The following is a 19,259-nucleotide window of genomic DNA, read 5'->3' on the forward strand; positions in this document are numbered from 1 at the left end:
TCAACGTGGTCAAGACAAAGGAGATGATTGTGGACTACAGGAAAAAGAATACCGAGCACGCCCCCATTCTCATTGACAGGCTGCAGTGGAGTAGGAGAGCTTCAAGTTCCTTGGTGTCCACATCAACAACAAACTAACATGGTCCAAGCACACCAAGACAGTCGTGAAGAGGGCACGACAAAACCTATCCCCCCTCAGGAGACTGAAAGGATTTCAGATCCTCAAAAGGTTCTACAGCTGCACCATCAAGAGTATCTGACTCTGTATATAGTCTCACTATTATTATTTTACTGCTGCTCTTTAAATACTTGTTACTTTTATTTTTTATTCTTATCCGTAATTTTTTTAAACTGCATTGTTGGTTAGGGGCTCATAAGTAAGTGCTTCACTGTAAAGCCTACACCTGTTGTATTGTGTATGTGACTAATAAAATTAGATTAGATTAGATTTGATTTGACATTCAACAGACATTCGCCAAAAGCCATTTAAAGTGGTATAAATCAATAACTAATTCACCGTTTGTCACAGAAACATCAAACTATGTATGATTTATTCTATAAATGTCTAGCATACTTTTAAAACCTTTGCCGTAAGTAGAAATTACAGCATTTTGATTTGATAGAAATACACAAAATCTCAAATATTGCATTTAAAGATGAAGAAATTAATAACTAATTCAGTGATTGTTTCAGAAAAAAAATGAAAATATGCTTTTATTTGCAATAGCTTTAAAGAAATGTTCATTTCAAGTGCAACTTGTTCTATATGAAGTTAGACAATGTTTACATAAAGTTGTACAATGTTGACAATCTTAAATTGTATGCCAAATAAATGTTTGCAGTTTTTAGTGCAACAGTTTCATATTTTAAAGTAGTTACAAGGCACAACAGTCATTAATTTCTATGTCTCTAATTTAACAGCAGAGGCCCCTTACAATCATTTTCTATTTTGGCTTTGTTAATGCCCTTCTTTGTCATCCCCAGACAAGCTGAATGGTACCATCTCTGGCACACAGAGCATTCTATCTGCAGTATTAAAAACATAAAACAGGGTTATGTTTATTTACATGTAAATTACAGTTCTGGAATACCCAAATTCTGTTACATGCTTTTGCAAATAGAAACATTTTCAAATTGAATTGGATTTTTATTCAGGAAAAATAAATGTAATAAAGGCATATGAAAAAAAACGTATGGGTTATAAAAAATGATAAAAAATGTATCTTTGAAATGGCAGTCTTTGAAATCCGTCACGCCCTGACCTTAGAGATCCCTGTTTATTCTCTATATTTGGTTAGGTCAGGGTGCGACTAGCGTGGGTACTCTAGTTTTTGCATATCTATGTTTTCTTTTTCTTTGTTGGCCTAGTATGGTTCCCAATCAGAGGCAGCTGTCTATCATTGTCTCTGATTGGGGATCATACTTCGGCAGCCCTTTTTCCCACCTTCAGCTGTGGGATCTTGTCTTTGTTTGATTGCATGTATTTTGCACAAAAAAGCTTTTGTGCAAAATTCATTGTTTCTTTGCAGGTTCACATTTTAATAAAATATGATGAACCCAAATCACGCTGCGCCTTGGTCTAACCTTAACGATGAACGTTACAAAATCAGTTAAATCGTCACTTGTGCCAGATACAACGTGTGTACCTTTTACAGTGAATTACTGTCATAGTATCTCTCATAATAGAATAATAAATAGTGTAATGATAATAGAACATTAGAGCAAGGATAACCCTGATAAAAAAGTTTCAAGACAAAGTTTCATACTTCTAAATGTCTTGAAGGATGAAACTAAATTAGTTTTCATTTTTACTTTGTTTTTCAGTGGGCATTGCGTATACTCACTTCTTAATCCCTACTGATGCATATCAAAGTAGTGTAGTGGAGGTATGCGATGTATCAATTATTTAGTACAATAGAGAAATCATGCACAAAGTGGCCCACACAATCGCAAAGCAAGGGAATTATATTCACATCTGGGCCACACACAGCCTAGTTTCAGTGGAATATCATCTCCAGGCAGCAAGAGTGTGGAGCTCTCAACTGGTTTTGGAAAGACGTTTCAACGTTTGATATCTACCAGTAAATTCTATCTAAGGCATGCAAACCAGGTATTGAAAACGTTTAGTCCGAAGTGTTGGTTAGTAGGCTATTTGTGATGTGCAATTGTCATCATGCACTGTTTGCATCAGGGGCATAGAAGTGGATGGGCCAGGGTGGACAAGAGGCCACACCCACTGGGAAGCCAGGCTCTGCCCACCCAATCAGATTGATGTTGTTTAAGCATTGTTCGACCATCTAATCTTTGTATTTTTTTTCCGTAAAAAGTGTGATTTTTCACACAGGGTGCTTTTCCTTCACTGGGTGGGCCGTTTGGGAGCTTTTGGCAACATTTGCGTATACCCACTTCTCCAGGTACCACAACACCACTGCATGGGGCAGATGGAAAAACAGCAGTCAAACACAGCATGATGTTAAAGGATAAGCAGTCCATAAACTGTGACATAATAAACCAGTAGGTCCCAATCGTAATAATACAAAAACACAACCATTAATTATTTCCCAGTCGCAATGTAACTATTACTTCCCATTGCATAAACATTTCCCGTTTAGCACACAAAATGACCTAAAGTTTAAAGTAGAACTGACAGCGTTTTAACTACTTTGAAGATATGAAACAAACAGACAATCATAATATCAGTACACAATTTCAAATTTCCAGTTTATGCTACAAAACCAGCTTTATAAGAGGTTTTAAAAATAGGTTCTATTTGACTCAAAGTTCCATAATGTACACTCGGGCATTGTTGGCAGAATACAGTGCCTTGCGAAAGTATTCGGCCCCCTTGAACTTTGCGACCTTTTGCCACATTTCAGGCTTCAAACATAAAGATATAAAACTTTATTCTTTTGTGAAGAATCAACAACAAGTGGGACACAATCATGAAGTGGAACGACATTTATTGGATATTTCAAACTTTTTTAACAAATCAAAAACTGAAAAATTGGGCGTGCAAAATTATTCAGGCCCCTTAAGTTAATATTTTGTAGCGCCACCTTTTGCTGCAATTACAGCTGTAAGTCGCTTGGGGTATGTCTCTATCAGTTTTGCACATCGAGAGACTGAAATTTTTTCCCATTCCTCCTTGCAAAACAGCTCGAGCTCAGTGAGGTTGGATGGAGAGCATTTGTGAACAGCAGTTTTCAGTTATTTCCACAGATTCTCGATTGGATTCAGGTCTGGACTTTGACTTGGCCATTCTAACACCTGGATATGTTTATTTTTGAACCATTCCATTGTAGATTTTGCTTTATGTTTTGGATCATTGTCTTGTTGGAAGACAAATCTCCGTCCCAGTCTCAGGTCTTTTGCAGACTCCATCAGGTTTTCTTCCAGAATGGTCCTGTATTTGGCTCCATCCATCTTCCCATCAATTTTAACCATCTTCCCTGTCCCTGCTGAAGAAAAGCAGGCCCAAACCATGATGCTGCCACCACCATGTTTGACAGTGGGCATGGTGTGTTCAGGGTGATGAGCTGTGTTGCTTTTACGCCAAACATAACGTTTTGCATTGTTGCCGAAAAGTTCAAATTTGGTTTCATCTGACCAGAGCACTTTCTTCCACATGTTTGGTGTGTCTCCCAGTTGGCTTGTGGCAAACTTTAAACGACACTTTTTATGGATATCTTTAAGAAATGGCTTTCTTCTTGCCACTCTTCCATAAAGGCCAGATTTGTGCAATATACGACTGATTGTTGTCCTATGGACAGAGTCTCCCACCTCAGCTGTAGATCTCTGCAGTTCATCCTGAGTAATCATGGGCCTCTTGGCTGCATCTCTGATCAGTCTTCTCCTTGTATGAGCTGAAAGTTTAGAGGGACGGCCAGGTCTTGGTAGATTTGCAGTGGTCTGATACTCCTTCCATTTCAATATTATCGCTTGCACAGTGCTCCTTGGGATGTTTAAAGCTTGGGAAATCTTTTTGTATCCAAATCCGGCTTTAAACTTCTTCACAACAGTATCTCGGACCTGCCTGGTGTGTTCCTTGTTCTTCATGATGCTCTCTGCGCTTTTAACGGACCTCTGAGACTATCACAGTGCAGGTGCATTTATACGGAGACTTGATTACACACAGGTGGATTGTATTTATCATCATTAGTCATTTAGGTCAACATTGGATCATTCAGAGATCCTCACTGAACTTCTCGAGAGAGTTTGCTGCACTGAGAGTAAAGGGGCTGAATAATTTTGCACGCCCAAAATTACAGTTTTTGATTTGTTAAAAAGGTTTGAAATATCCAATAAATGTCGTTCCACTTCATGATTGTGTCCCACTTGTTGTTGATTCTTCACAAAAAAATACAGTTTTATATCTTTATGTTTGAAGCCTGAAATGTGGCAAAAGGTCGCAAAGTTCAAGGAGGCCGAATTCTTTCGCAAGGCACTGTAGATGCAGTTCAATGCATGATAATATAACTCACCAATCCCAGCTGGCCTGGTAAATTGTTTGCTGCCTCCATTTGGAATGCACTGTTTCAGTATCAATTACACAATATTTTGGCCAAAAATGGACAAATGTAATGAAGGCCATGAATGTCAATACAATCAAACTAGCAAGGGCAATGATCACAAATCAGTCATAATGTTGCTAATAGGCTAGCATATCTATTTATGTAGCAAGCTAAAAACACGGAGCCTAATGTTGGCTAGCTAGCTATCCAGCTGCTAGGAAGATGTAATGTCATGCCATTGGAAGAGTGGATGAGTGACTGACTTTTCCCCCTCATATTGTTTTTCGGTGGCTATGCACAGCCAGAGATGCAGGTGTCATTTGGTTAGCTTTTAAGAACCTGAATGACTGTTATCCAGTTAGCATATATCTTGCATTTGCAAATTCACTCTTGCTATATACTCCAATTTCAGAGTACTTTCATCTGTGTGCCAGAGCGCAGAACAACTGATGAATTTACAAACGCTGAATATGACCGGTGTCAGTAAACGTAGACCAAAAAATAGTTAGTCAAGTACTGTCTAGATAACACGTAAACAGGCTAACCAGCTCTGCTACGGCGAGTAAAATTGTCAGAACGAGGTGTTCCATCATTTGTGTCTGGTTGTAGGTAGCTAGCAAGCTATCCAACTTTAGCCAGTTTGCTTGGGTGCTTGGTTGGGACAAGCATGCAATGGCAGGCAAGCTACAGCAGGACAAGCAGGCTACAATTCCCCATTGTTTATCAGTGCAATTTTGATGGCCAACTAGCTGAAAAAGTTTAAGAGGGTTTACCTAATGTTCCTTTTAGCTCATCTTGTTCTGGCTAGCATTAGTTCTTGATCTTGTTGTTGTTGGTGTGCATAACTGAGGCAGAAAGAGCCTTGGTTGTTTGATCAATAGGACAGTAAAGTTCCCAAATGTAAGAGGACTCCCATGGTGTTTACATATTTTCAGAAATCCATTCTGGTGTATTTACGTGGCTTTTGCCGAATGCGTTCTAATGATCTAAAGTCGTGCTGTTGCAACTGCCTGTAAACACACAGTCCAGTTCAAAGTGAATGATGGTAGGTCCGTTTGGCAAATGGCTTGTTTTTATCAAGGCCAACTATAACTCTAATTGGCTATAGCGCACCGGTCTGTGTCGACTCTGGTCCTGGACGAGACAGATGTTTTTATTTGGTTTTATTTGCTGCAGTGTCTATTAATTGTGCAAATGCACATCTGCTTTCCCACTCTATTTTGCTATAGAATTTTCACAAATGCCTTAGTAGACGTGATTCCCAAACATTCAAAGAATTTATCAAAAACTTGAAAATGACAATATCTAAGTGGTCACTGGTCAGATTTTTGTTTTTGTTTAGTGTCATATTCTTCCTAGAGGTGTACAGTCATGGCCAAAAGTTTTGAGAATGACACAGATATTAATTTTCAGTCTGCTGCCACAGTTTGTATGATGGCAATTTGCATATACTTCAGAATGCTGTGAAGAGTGATCAGATGAATTACAATTAATTGCAAAGTCTCTCTTTGCCATGCAAATGATTGCATTTCAGCCCTGCCACAAAAGGACCAGCTGACATCATGTCAGTGATTCTCTCGTTAACACAGGTGTGAGTGTTGACGAGGACAAGGCTGGAGATCACGCTGTCATGCTGATTGAGTTCGAATAACAGACTGGATGCTTCAAAAGGAGGGTGGTGCTTGGAATCATTGTTCTTCCTCTGTCATCCATGACAGAGGAAGAACCTGCAAGGAAACACGTGCAAGGAAACACGTGCCGTCAACATTGCTTTGCACAAAAATGGCTTCACAGGCAAGGATATTGCTCCCAGTAAGATTGCGCCTAAATCAACCATTTATCGGATCATCAAGAGCACCCAAGAAAGTCCAGCAAGCGCCAGGACTGTCTCCCAAAGTTGATTCAGCTGCGGGATCGGGGCACCACCAGTACGGAGCTTGCTCAGGAATGGCAGCAGACAGGTGTGAGTGTATCTGCACGCACAGTGAGGCGAATACTTTTGGAGGATGGCCTGGTGTCAAGAAGGGCAGCAAAGAAGCCATTTCTCTCCCGGAAAAACATCAGAGACAGACTGATATTCTGCAAAAGGGATTTGACTGCTGAGGACTGGGGTAAAGTCATTTTCTCTGATGAATCCCCTTTCCAATTGTTTGGGGCATCTGGAAAAAAACTTGTCCGGAGAAGACAAGGTGAGCGCTACCATCAGTCCTGTGTCATGCCAACAGTAAAGCATCCTGGGATGCTGGTTGCTTCTCAGCCAAGGGAGTGGGCTCACTCACAATTTTGCATAAGAACACAGCCATGAATAAAGAATGGTACCAACACATCCTCTGAGAGCAACTTCTCCCAACCATCCAGGAACAGTTTGGTGACGAACAATGCCTTTTCCAGCATGATGGAGCACCTTGCCATAAGGCAAAAGTGACAACTAAGTGGCTCGGGGAACAAAACATCGATATTTTGAGTCCATGGCCAGGAAACTCCCCAGACCTAAATCCCATTGAGAACTTAAAACCACACATTCTGACAAACTCCAAGCATTGATTATGCAAGAATGGGCTGCCATCAGTCAGGATGTGGCCCAGAAGTTAATTGACAGCATGCCAGGGCGGATTGCAGAGGTCTTGAAAAAGAAGGGTCAACACTGCAAATATTGACTCTTTGCATCAACTTCATGTAATTGTCAATAAAAGCCTTTGACACTTATGAAATGATTGTAATTATACTTCAGTATTCCATAGTAACATCTGACAAAAATATCTAAAGACACTGAAGCTGCAAAGTTTGTGAAAATTATTATTTGTGTCATTCTCAAAACTTTTGGCCACGACTGTATATGATTTTAATCAGATTTGATATGGCTAAAATGCTGTTACATCCACTTTAAATGTTATTCTTGAGAAGTGAGACACTAACAAATTAGCAACAACATCCTCATTGATAACACCTGCTGCACCTGTTGCAAACTAGCCAACACCAAAAGCTCGCTAGCTAGACTGTGGGAACACTACTGCTCGCTATTGCACAGTGACCTGTTGGCCTTCAATAAGTTTTTGTAAAAACAGTCCAAATGTGATTGGTTGAATCCACTGCCACTCCAACATTTTGCCCTAACACAGTTGAATGGCTGACATTGCTCATCCATATATTTATATATTCTTAATTCCATTCCATTACTTAGGTTTGTGTGTATTATGTATTTGTTGTGAAATTGTTAGGTATTACTTGTTAGCACAAGCATTTCACTACATCTGCAATAACATCTGTTATAAACATGTATGTGACCAATAACATTTGATTTGATTTATCTAGCTTCTGATGGCCTAGCCAATGACTGACTTAGCTAGCTAGATTTATCTCCCCAGAGAACAGCAAAAATAAAACTCTGATTGAGTTTTCTCTTCAGTGTTAACCCTTTAATTTCCAACAGAAATTGAGGAGATTAAATCAGAACATCGTTGAAAATAATAATAATTATTATAATAATTATTTTATAAATCCTTAGCCCTTCTCTGAAGGCATAGAAGGCCCATTGTTCTCCACTGTGTTTGGGTTAGTAATAATTTGTAGAGTAGCTCTATTTTTCCCTCAGCTGGTCTTAAATCGGTCTCGCTTAAAGATAAACACATAAACATGGTAAAAATCTAGTTGGATAAATACACCTTTTCACCCCTTTGGCAGAGACATAAATCAGTTCCACACTAGATGAGATGGCTGAGCTGTGTATCATCAGTACACCATTAAAGTATATAATTCATATGATTTGTGTGTACATTATTGTATATGTAAACACATAGACACAGCAACATATCTGCTCATCATCATGTCTGATCAACAAATGAGCTATTATCCCATGCTGCAGTAAGTGTATCCTTCCCTGCAAAATGACATCATCCCATACTGAAACAGAGCCTTCTGCTGTATCCATATCAAGCCCCATGGCTCTCACGCTGCGCTTTCAGGTACTGAACGTCTGTTTTTCTCTGTGTGTCTGAGATGGTCGTTACCAGTGAGCCAGTAAGTCATCCACAGCTTTATAGATTTATGAGGGGCCGGCAAAGCACACGCCGCTGTGAAATAGTAGCGATTGGAGACGCAGTTGAAGCGACAGTAACAGTGGCCATGTATAAATATATAAATCCGTCGTCAGGGCTGGTGGTGGTTGTGGGGATGGCTGGGTGCCAGACGTCAGTGCTCTGCTCCACAGGCTGAAAGAAGTACAGCATTGTCCAGCCAGGCCCCGGGTCTAGAGCTCAACGCCTGTCTCATGGTCTGACAAACATCGCTGTAGCTCGGCCACCTTCCACAGTGGATGCTGTGGATTGAGACATACATAGACCATGCAAAAAAACAAATATCTCTCTCTAGCTTAAATGGATTTTGATGGGATTTTTTTATTAGGTGACTTAGATTGATGCACGGTGAGTCAGTAGACTCTTAAGGATTTAAAGAGTGCATGGTGGGTGGAGGAATTGACCTACAAATCTATGGATTTAGCAGCCTATAGCCTATAGTCTGTCAAACAGGTAGGCCTACCTCTTATTTCTTAAAAAGGAAGAAATAGGCTCCAACTCAAAGCCATCTTGTTTTTGGTAAAGTCTAATTAAAATGAAGATGGTTGAAATGAATTATGCCTATTCAAATTGGCTTACTTTCAGCACCATGAACTGTCCATTTCCAATTGATTGTGATGCAGCTGCTGCTTCAAGTTTGAGCACCACAATGTAAGTTACTCGAATCTGGCTTATAGTGAGGTCAATAACTCTGATAAATACATCATAGGCAAGAAACATATATTTTTTAAATGAAATTAAATTATAGTAGTAGCATGCTATTAGAGTTAACCTCCAGTCCTCCTTCTCATCTTCACGCTCTCCTTCTCATCTTCACGCTCTCCTTCTCATTTTCACGCTCTCCTTCTCATCTTCACGCTCTCCTTCTCATCTTCACGCTCTCCTTCTCATCTTCACGCTCTCCTTCTCATCTTCACGCTCTCCTTCTCATCTTCACGCTCTCCTTCTCAGACTGAACAGAATATATAGAGCATTCGGAAAATATTCAGACCACTTGACAATTTTCCACATTTTGTTACGTTACAGGCTTATTCTAAAATGGATTAAATATTTTTTCCCTCATCAATCGACACACAATACCCCATAATGACAAAGAAAAAACTAGTTTTTAGATTTTTTTGCAAATGTATATAAAAATATATATATCACATTTACATAACTATTCAGACCCTTTACTCAGTATTTTGTTGAAGCACCTTTGGCAACTATTACAGCCTTGAGTCTTCTTGGGTATGACGCTACAAGCTTGGCACACCTGTATTTGGGGAGTTTCTCCCATTCTTCTCTGCAGACCCTCTCAAGCTCTGTCAGGTTGGATGGAGAGTGCTCTGGCTGGGTCATTCACGGACATTCAGAGACTCCTGCATTGTCTTGGCTGTGTGCTTAGGGTTGTTATCCTGGTGAACCTGGTGAACCTTTGCCCCAGTCTGAGGTCCTGAGTGCTCTGGAGCATGTTTTCATCAAGTATCTCTCTGTACTTTTCTCCGTTCATTTTTCCCTCGATCCTGACTAGTCTCCCAGTCCCTGCCGCTAAAAACATCACAACAGCATGATGCTGCCACCACCGTGCTTCACCGTAGGGATGGTGCCATGTTTCCTCCAGACAGGCCTGATTGGTGGAATGCTGCAGAGATGGTTGTCCTTCTGGAAGGTTCTCACATCTCCACACAGGACCTCTGGAGCTCTGTCAGGGTGACCATCGGGTTCTTGGTCACCTTCCTGACCAAGGCCCTTCTCCCCTGATTGCTCAGTTTTGCTGAGCGGCCAGCTCTAGGAAGAGTCTTGGTGGTTCCAAACTTATTCCATGTAAGAATGATGGAGGCCACTGTGTTCTTGGGAACCTTCAATGCTGCAGAAACATTTTGGTACCCTTCCACAGATCTGATCCTAGACACAATCTTGTCTCGGAGCTCTACGGGCAATTCCTTTGACCTCATGGCCTGGTTTTTGCTCTGACATGCACTGTCAACTGTAGGATCTTATATAGACAGCCTTTCCAAATCATGTACAATAAAGAATTTCAGATTTACGTATATTATAATGCGAAAGGCTATGAGACCGGGTTGAACTCTACTCTTCTCTTTTTCAATTTTTGCTTCAGGGGAAGGAGAAAACTCTAGCTCGCTACATTAAGGGACAGTTTGCATCTGAAATTAATGGTTTGTAAAAGGAATGTCTGCAAAAGCAATACATCGTTCTGTAAAGCCTAGATATAAATGGCAAATATGAATTGGTCACATGAGAATCAAACCATGGGTTAATTTGCGATACAAACTATGGAATGGATGGGAGTGTGTGAGTACAGTAAGGATTTGGAGGCACTCCACCCTTTGGTTATTTTGCAGGTTTTAATGTATGCACATATTTTTATAAATATCAGCTTTGGACTGTTTTACAGTCAAACCCTACTAGACATGAAAATAATAGGTTACACTCTGTCACAGATTACTTAAATGAATTGAAGCTTCCTGAAATAGATGCAGTGAAATGGACCAAAACATGTTAACATACTTGATAGCGAGGCATGTGGCTTTTCTGTTATGACAATCAGTTTTGACTTAATTTCACTAAAGCGTTAGACAAGTCGACTAATGGAGTTATATGAAAAATATGACGGTGGACTAAAACTTGGTCAAATGGCTCGGAGAAAGATTAATTATATTTCTAGGGATTACAATACAATTTCAAGAGGATTTAGAGTATTACTATCCATGACACGACGAATGAACACAGAACACAACAGTGAATAGATGCTATGTGGACAAGGCCACTTGAGGGGTGGTGTCTCATTAGGAACCAGCAGTGAGACAGAGAGCTGCCTGTAACAGGAGGTGGAAAACAACAGTGACTCAAGCAGTGGTAGCTTATTTTGTGGATACATTTTAATTGGTAGAATGTAGAGCTAAGCTGAAAATGCCTCTATACAGGGATCCTGCATGAGAAAATAAAACTTTAACCATGACACCTACTGTATATCTACAGTTGATGGTGGATACACTACATGGCCAAAAGTATGTGGACACATGCTCGTTGAACATCTTATTCCAAAATCATGAGCATTAATATGGAGTTGAACCCCCCTTTGCTGCTGTAATAGACTCCACGCTTCTGGGAAGGCTTTCCTCTAGATGTCCACATACATTTGTATACATAGTGTACATTTTACATTCAATAGAGACTGGCAAATGAGTGAATGCAGCAGAATCATTGAGTAGTCAGACCACTATCTGTGAAATGTTTGAAAGGACACTGGCCTAATGGTCTTATCTAGATAACCTTTGAACCGGGCCATTTGATCAATAGGTCTAATCCCCTTTTTAAGTCTGATAACAGCTAGGAGCTAGTTACTGAGAGTGGGTGTTGACATTGTGAGGAGCACTCACGTCCCTTGTCTTAAGCACGTGAACCGTGAACATAAACAGAGACACACCCCAATGAAAGCCGCAAAATAACAACAATGAAAGCCGCAAAATAACAATGTAGGCCGAGGCGAAGAAAGACAATACAAGGCTACAATCTAACGTGCTCCAGTGTTTGCCCAGGCATTCCAGCTTGGGACCGCATGGTCGTCACAGTGTGTGTGAGTCGGACCAGAATGAGGCGCACGACAGGGCTGGAGCCACAGCCCCAAACACTGCAGCCGGAGCCCATTCTCTCTCTGTCAGACTTCTAGACTTCTTCCCAGCTGAGGTTTCTCTAACCGCTCATTTGAGGGCCCACTTTTCACTAGGCACTGAGCCATTCACTCCTGGACCATTCATGTCTCTAGAGCTCAGATGGGTTTTAAGGAACTGTGTGAATTACTGTGTTATTTGTCATATATGAAGATTATGATACCTGTATTTTGGATTAATACTGAGATTTCAGGGTTATAATTATGCACACCTGCAAGATTAGCCTAATCATATTTATCGTGAGGTTACCTCTCCAGGCAGATCTATGAATGTTCTTATTACTATGCTAAATAAGGGGTTGAAATGTCTTAGCATTTCAGCTATAGGTCCATAGCCTCACACTCATTGCTCTGAAATGTGCCTGTGTTACCATAGGAACAGATATTCAGCAAACTCGGGATACTATTGTATGCATGTGTTATTTATTACTGAGAAATGTAGCATATGCATTTAAGTCCACTCAGTACCTAGCTGCAACTCAATCAACAATTTTTACTCTCCTAACCACCTGACATTGAAAACACAAAACAAGTTAGAGACATACTCAGGTATTTCGAAATAGGTCAGTAACTAATATTGTTTTAAATGAGTGGTGTATATTTGAGCTGCCAATAAGACTTTTAAAAATAATGGGGTCCAATGTTTATTTAGATATGCATGTTTATTATGGTTGAGAGTTCCCATTCTCTGGCCCTTGTCTGAGGGGGTAGAGAGTCTTGCTCAACTTCTCCCAATCCCTGGAACTTGATTTTAATTAGTCTTGTTGAAAAGCCAGGGGGATAAGTCAAGGGGTTTTGTACTGAACTTTTAAAGCAGGACAGAGCTGGGGCCACAGGACAGGATGTCTCCAAGTAAAAACCATGTAATTAATGGATCGATCTGCCCAGTTGAGCCATATTCCCACCATGCATTGCATGCAAAGCCTTGGGCTCTCAGACACTAATCAAACTTATAACCTCATGTAGTCAGTGTTGCTACCGCTACCTAAATGGTCAGAAAATTTCAGTGGAAGTGTCATGAATAACCACCTCAAGATAGCTTCTCCAAAGCTCTACTCCATCACAAGTGTGCAAGAGCAGCAACCCTACAGGCATTGATGATTGTGATATCTCTATTCATCTCTTTAATGTACACAGGATAAACTCCCTACAATGGCTAGAAAATACTCAGGGCTAAGTGCACACAAACAGTGAAGGAAACTGAAGAATCACTAAATATACCCTCCTCACACAAGAACAGAAACTCAGATAAGAGAACCATGGTAATAGCAGAACAATGAGTAAATAGCTTTTTACAGATAATGTTGGTTTCCTCTTTGCACAGGAACAATAGGTGAGGCAGGGTGTTTTTAACAGTCAGAAAAACTTACTCGTGGGAATGCCACTGTCAATAGGAAGGATGTCAAACTCGTAGGGATATCTTTCTATGGTCAGGTTTTTCTCTCACAAACAATTGACCCATAAAAGCAGATTCCAATCCTTTATCAGTAGATGTATATAAGTTACTGTATATTTGTGAAATAAACAGTTACATTAATTTGTTTAATTTCTGAGTGAGACCTTCCACCTCGTACAGTAAGTACTTGCAGAGGGACTGGAATCATCAAGCAGCTGGAAATCATGATTCATGATTATTATAAACAAGCTAGCTGGAGCATGCCCAGATTAGAAGGGATACAGCTTTTGTTAAATTGACGCCATTTGGAATTTTAGCTAGCTCTAACCCTTTTCCTAACCTTAACCTATGTCTGCTATTTTAATGATCCTAACCTGCTGCATAAGTTCTCCTAACCTACTACAAAAAGTCAAATCTGACAAAAGCTGTATCCCATTGAGTCAAAACCAGACTAGATGGCAAGGCATCCCGTTTCTCTTATTGCCCCAAAATTTACTTCAAAACGCACTCTGATATCATACCCACCTCATCACGATTTACAAATCACTCAGACACAATGTGAGATCAGTTACATTTCACACTTCTGAACTCACAAGCCCCACCACCTAACCCATACTTGTGAAATGTGTTGCAAGAGTGAAACCAGCATGGCATCAAATTATTTGATTACTGAATGAGTTCTTTGGAATGCAAACTCGTTAAATGTGGAATGAAATGTATGACAAACAACGTGTCAAGACAATGCATACATCGAATATTAAACCTTGATGAAAGCTACGCAGACTCAGCTGTTTTGTTAATATGAAAGTATAGCGTTGCATTGAAACATGGTGTATTTGTATTTATATTTATTTATATTTATTTGTATTTATTTTGATTCCTTTCGTGCATACATAAACAGCTATGGATAGATACATGTACAGTGAACAGAACAGCATAATGTTTGACATACAGTTGAAGTCGGAAGTTTACATACACTTAGGTTGGGGTAATTAAAACTCGTTTTTCAACCACTCCACAAATTTCTTGTTAACAAACTAGTTTTGGCAAGTTGGTTAGGACATCTACTTTATGCATGAAACAAGTAATGTTTCCAACAATTGTTTACAGACAGATTATTTCACTTATAATTCACTGTATCACAATTCCAGTGGGTCAGAAGTTCACATGCACTAAATTGACTGTGACTTTAAACAGCTTGGAAAATTCCAGAAAATGATGTCATGGATTTAGACATCATTTGAGTCAATTGGATGTGTACCTGTGGATGTATTTCAAGGCCTACCTTCAAACTCAGTGCCTCTTTGCTTGACATCATGGGAAAATCAAAAGAAATCAGCCAAGACCTCAGAAAAAACATTGTAGACCTCCACAAGTCTGGTTCATCCTTGGGATCAATTTCCAAACGCCTGAAGGTACCACGTTCATCTGTACCATGGGACCACACAGCAGTCATACCACTCAGGTAGGAGACGCGTTCTGTCTCCTAGAGATGAACATACCTTGGTGCGAAAAGTGAAAATCAATCTCAGAACAACAGCAAAGGACCTTGTGAAGATGCTAGAGGAAACAGGTACAAAAGTATCTATATTCACAGTAAAACAAGTCCAATATCCACATAACCTGAAAGGTCACTCAGCAAGGAAGAAGCCACTGCTTCAAAACCGCCATAAAAAAGCCAGACTACAGTTTGCAACTGCACATGGGGACAAAGATCGTACTTTTTGGAGAAATGTCCTCTGGGCTGATGAAACAAAAATAGAACTGTTTGGCCATAATGACCATTGTTATGTTTGAAGGAAAATGGGGAGGCTTGCATGCCGAAGAACACCATCCCAACCATGAAGCACGGGGGTGGCAGCATCATGTTGTGGGGGTGCTTCCAAAGTTGTGGGAAAATGGCTTAAGGACAACAAAGTCAAGGTATTGGAGTGGCCATCATAAAGCCCTGACCTCAATCCTATAGAAAACTTGTGGGCAGAACTGAAACAGTGTGTGCGAGCAAGGGGCCTACAAACCTGACTCAGTTACACCAGCTCTGTCAGGAGGAATGGGACAAAATTCACCCAACTTATTGTGGGAAGCTTGTGGAAGGCTACCCGAAAAGTTTGACCCAAGTTAAACAATTTAAAGACAATGCTACCAAATACTAATTGGGTGTACGTAAACTTCTGACCCACTGGGAATGTGATGAAACAAATAAAAGCTGAAATGAATCACTCTCTCTACTATTATTCTGATATTTCACATTCTTAAAATAAAGTGGTGATCCTAACTGACCTAAGACAGGGAATTTATATTGGGATTAAATGTCAGGAATCGTGAAAAAGTGAGTTTAAATGTATTTGGCTAAGGTGTATGTAAACTTCCAACTTCACCTGTACATATAATGGCCAACCAGGACCAATCCGCTAATGGGAAGAGTATTATTATTCTTTAAAAACATTTTTTTGACCCCCTCCACAATTTCGTGGTATCCAATTGTTTAGTAGCTACTATCTTGTCTCATCGCTACAACTCCCGTACGGGCTCGGGAGAGACGAAGGTCGAAAGCCATGCGTCCTCCGAAACACAACCCAACCAAGCCGCACTGCTTCTTAACACAGCGCGCATCCAACCCGGAAGCCAGCCGCATCGTGCACCTGGCGACCTTGGTTGGCATGCACTGTGCCCGGCCCGCCACAGGAGTCACTGGTGCGCAATGAGACAAGGATATCCCTACTGGCCAAACCCTCCCTAACCCGGACAACGCTAGGTCAATTGTGCGTCGCCCCACCGACCTCCCGGTCACGGCCAGCTGCGACAGAGCCTGGGCGCGAACCCAGAGTCTCTGGTGGCACAGTGCACAGTGCCCTAGACCAATGCGCCACCCGGAAGGCAAGGAATAGTATTATTACATATGAAACACACACCACCCAGAACAAGGCTAACAGAGGGGATTTTATGATGAAAACCTGGAGGAAACTCAAACCCCATAACATTGTGATACTATTGCTTCATGGGTAAATTTGGGCTGGGGGATTCAGTAATACACAGGTGAGACATTACACAACACTTCACTGAAGCTGCTCCAGGTGGTTATCATTATGGAATTCAAAGAAAAGTCTTTCAATCTCTTGAAGTCCGTAGGACCTGCGTCTCAGCAGGAGGCCCCTCTGAGTACCTTGCCATTCCACAGTCACAGGCCAGCTCTGAGTACCTTGCCATTCCACAGTCACAGGCCAGCTCTGAGTACCTTGCCATTCCACAGTCACAGGCCATCTCTGAGTACCTTGCCATTCCACAGTCACAGGCCAGCTCTGAGTACCTTGCCATTCCACAGTCACAGGCCAGCTCGGAGTCAGCTCTCTGAGTCAGCTCTCTGAGCCTCACAATTACTACCAGAGGTGAGCCTCTCTCTGCCATCAGTCCTCCTGTGCCAAGCAGGGCCAGGCCTGACATAGTCACTGTACAGGAGCATTTCTTCACAAATTAACCCCAGCAGTCCACACAAGAAAGGAAAAATCATTGAACTTTGCATAGAGCATTATACCAGCTTGCCACAAATGACTCAAATAGTAAGCTGTATCATTACAACTCTTAAAGGCTCATGTTAAGGCATCTGGTTTGTGTTGTGAACTTGGAATCTGATCCATTTGTGTCAATCTTAAAGGGCACTAGTCCAAGAAGGCACTGGTTTGATATGGGCCACAGAAAAAATAACATACTTGAAAAAGGAAAAATGCCATAATATTAGCAGATACAGTATTTGTGGCTCATAGTGGCTAACAGGGGTGATTGTGATTGCACAATACCTTAACAGTGCTGGCATTATAGACATTTCTGACCTTGTGAATAAAGTAATCTATGAAATAAAAATGAATAGGCACTGTCCAAATACCTTCAAGGAGCAATGTTACAGTTAAAACATTGTTTTCTTCATTTAAAAAAATAGAGTGATTGATGCCAGAATGTGCATAGCTAAAAGCAGAATTTCTCATTTTCAATTTCTAAAATCTTTATGCCAAACATTTGAATTGATTGTTTGTGATCTAGTGGTATATCAAGCTTACACAATCAACATCAACATTTCTAAATCTCTGCAGTCCATTTCACATAGGTGAAACAATCAATATATCAATCCCAAACTCCCAATGAAGTTCAGATTACTCACATGACTAAAGGTGCACTAAAATGGGACTCATCTAGACAGCTTCTCTTTTGAGAATGGTCTTTCTTTTTTTCTTATCTGAATGTTTGGTACTCTTACCTAATCTATTGTGTTAAAAAAAGCAACATAAAAACTTCTGAGACGAATATACTAAGAAACTAGTGAACATCAACCATGATGTCTCAATATAAAAGTCCTCTCCCACTAATGCGCTGGTGCACCCAGGACATAGAGGACTCTGGTAATGTGCACAGCCCCCTCAGTCAGTCCAGTGGTTTGTGGGAGCTTGTTGTGAGAGTGGTTGACTGGGTTGGCCCCTCTCACACAGGCCCTGGGTAGCTGTAATGGTTGTTGTGATCTGCATCTGCAATCTGCAGGCTGGGTTTGCGGCGCTCCAGTTCCTCGTTCTCGACCGTGTCTGGGCTGGAGCAGTGGGGAGGACCCTGCTTGAATAAGTCTGACACGTGGCGCACCTGTAGGGAGGAGAGGAGTGAAATGGTGTGGGTCAGACAAAGTGAGAGGACCAGAGTAGGGCTGGAAAATGTGATTGTATACTGTATGTCTGGTGGTGGAGGGCACCATGCAGCTGCTCCACGTCTCAGAGGAACACACAGTGCGTTGCATAACCCCTCCAGCTCTCTAACCAGGCCAGAGAAGTCATAAAACATTGGGCCTGGGAGGGTCCCCAATTGCATGCAGTAGTCTGAAATAAGCTACGCTTTCCAATATGAATCACTCACGTCTCCGCGACTATAACAACAGTGGACTAGGAACAATAAAAAGCCAGCAGGCAACACTCACGTTGAGGATGGCAATGAGAGCGCCTTGGAGGAAGCCCACCAGAACGTCGCTCCAGTGGTGCTTGTAATCGGACACACGGGTGTAGCCCACGTACACTGCAAAAGCCACCAGGAAGAACTGGATTGTGGGTCGGAGGAGTCTGGCCCACTTTGCCCTCAGCCTCGCCTGGACATACAACTAGAGAGAAAGAGAGGGAGGAGATGTTTCAGTTCTCATAAGTAGAGCTATCTTTGTTTGAAGACTATTTGCTTTTACTGCTGATTGAGGTCATTAGTGGTTTTTGTGTTCACAAGTGGTGAACCATCTCACCAAATAAGGCAATGTTATTTGACTGTAAACTGGCCCCAGTAACATTAAGCCTATCATCATATTTCAGTCCATCAAATATGCCTCAATGAAACACAGCATTTGTTAGTAAATGTTATTTTCATGTATACAGTGTGTGAGAGTCCATTCTACAAGTGGCTAATATGAAAGCACATTGTTCAGCTTTTACAAAATGCTAACGTCAGCAGGCTACATGTAGTCACTAGTCAGATAAACATGTAACAGGCAAGAATTGTATTCAATTTCTTTCTGTCAAATGTGTCGCAACTTTGTTAAATACACATTAAATGAAATGTGATTTGATTTAGTCAGATAAACATGATAACAGG

General features: G+C 41.0%; 1 protein-coding gene across 2 annotated transcripts in view; it reads right to left on the reverse strand.

Annotated features, from left to right (window-relative positions):
* Positions 1-14,483: 14,483 nt before the first annotated feature.
* LOC135556503 (phospholipid phosphatase 2-like) overlaps positions 14,484-19,259 on the reverse strand; it is a 31,241-nt gene continuing 26,465 nt past the window's right edge. For both annotated transcript variants that reach the window (XM_064989764.1, XM_064989763.1), the window contains exons 5-6: positions 18,604-18,780; positions 14,484-18,275 (exon numbers count right to left, since the gene is read on the reverse strand). In XM_064989764.1, the coding sequence (XP_064845836.1) occupies positions 18,123-18,275; positions 18,604-18,780 (330 nt within the window). In that variant the 3' untranslated portion in view covers positions 14,484-18,122. The remainder of the gene's footprint in view (positions 18,276-18,603; positions 18,781-19,259) is intronic.

The sequence above is a fragment of the Oncorhynchus masou genome, chromosome 15, assembly GCF_036934945.1.
Source record: "Oncorhynchus masou masou isolate Uvic2021 chromosome 15, UVic_Omas_1.1, whole genome shotgun sequence".
NCBI classification, from domain to species: domain Eukaryota; kingdom Metazoa; phylum Chordata; class Actinopteri; order Salmoniformes; family Salmonidae; genus Oncorhynchus; species Oncorhynchus masou.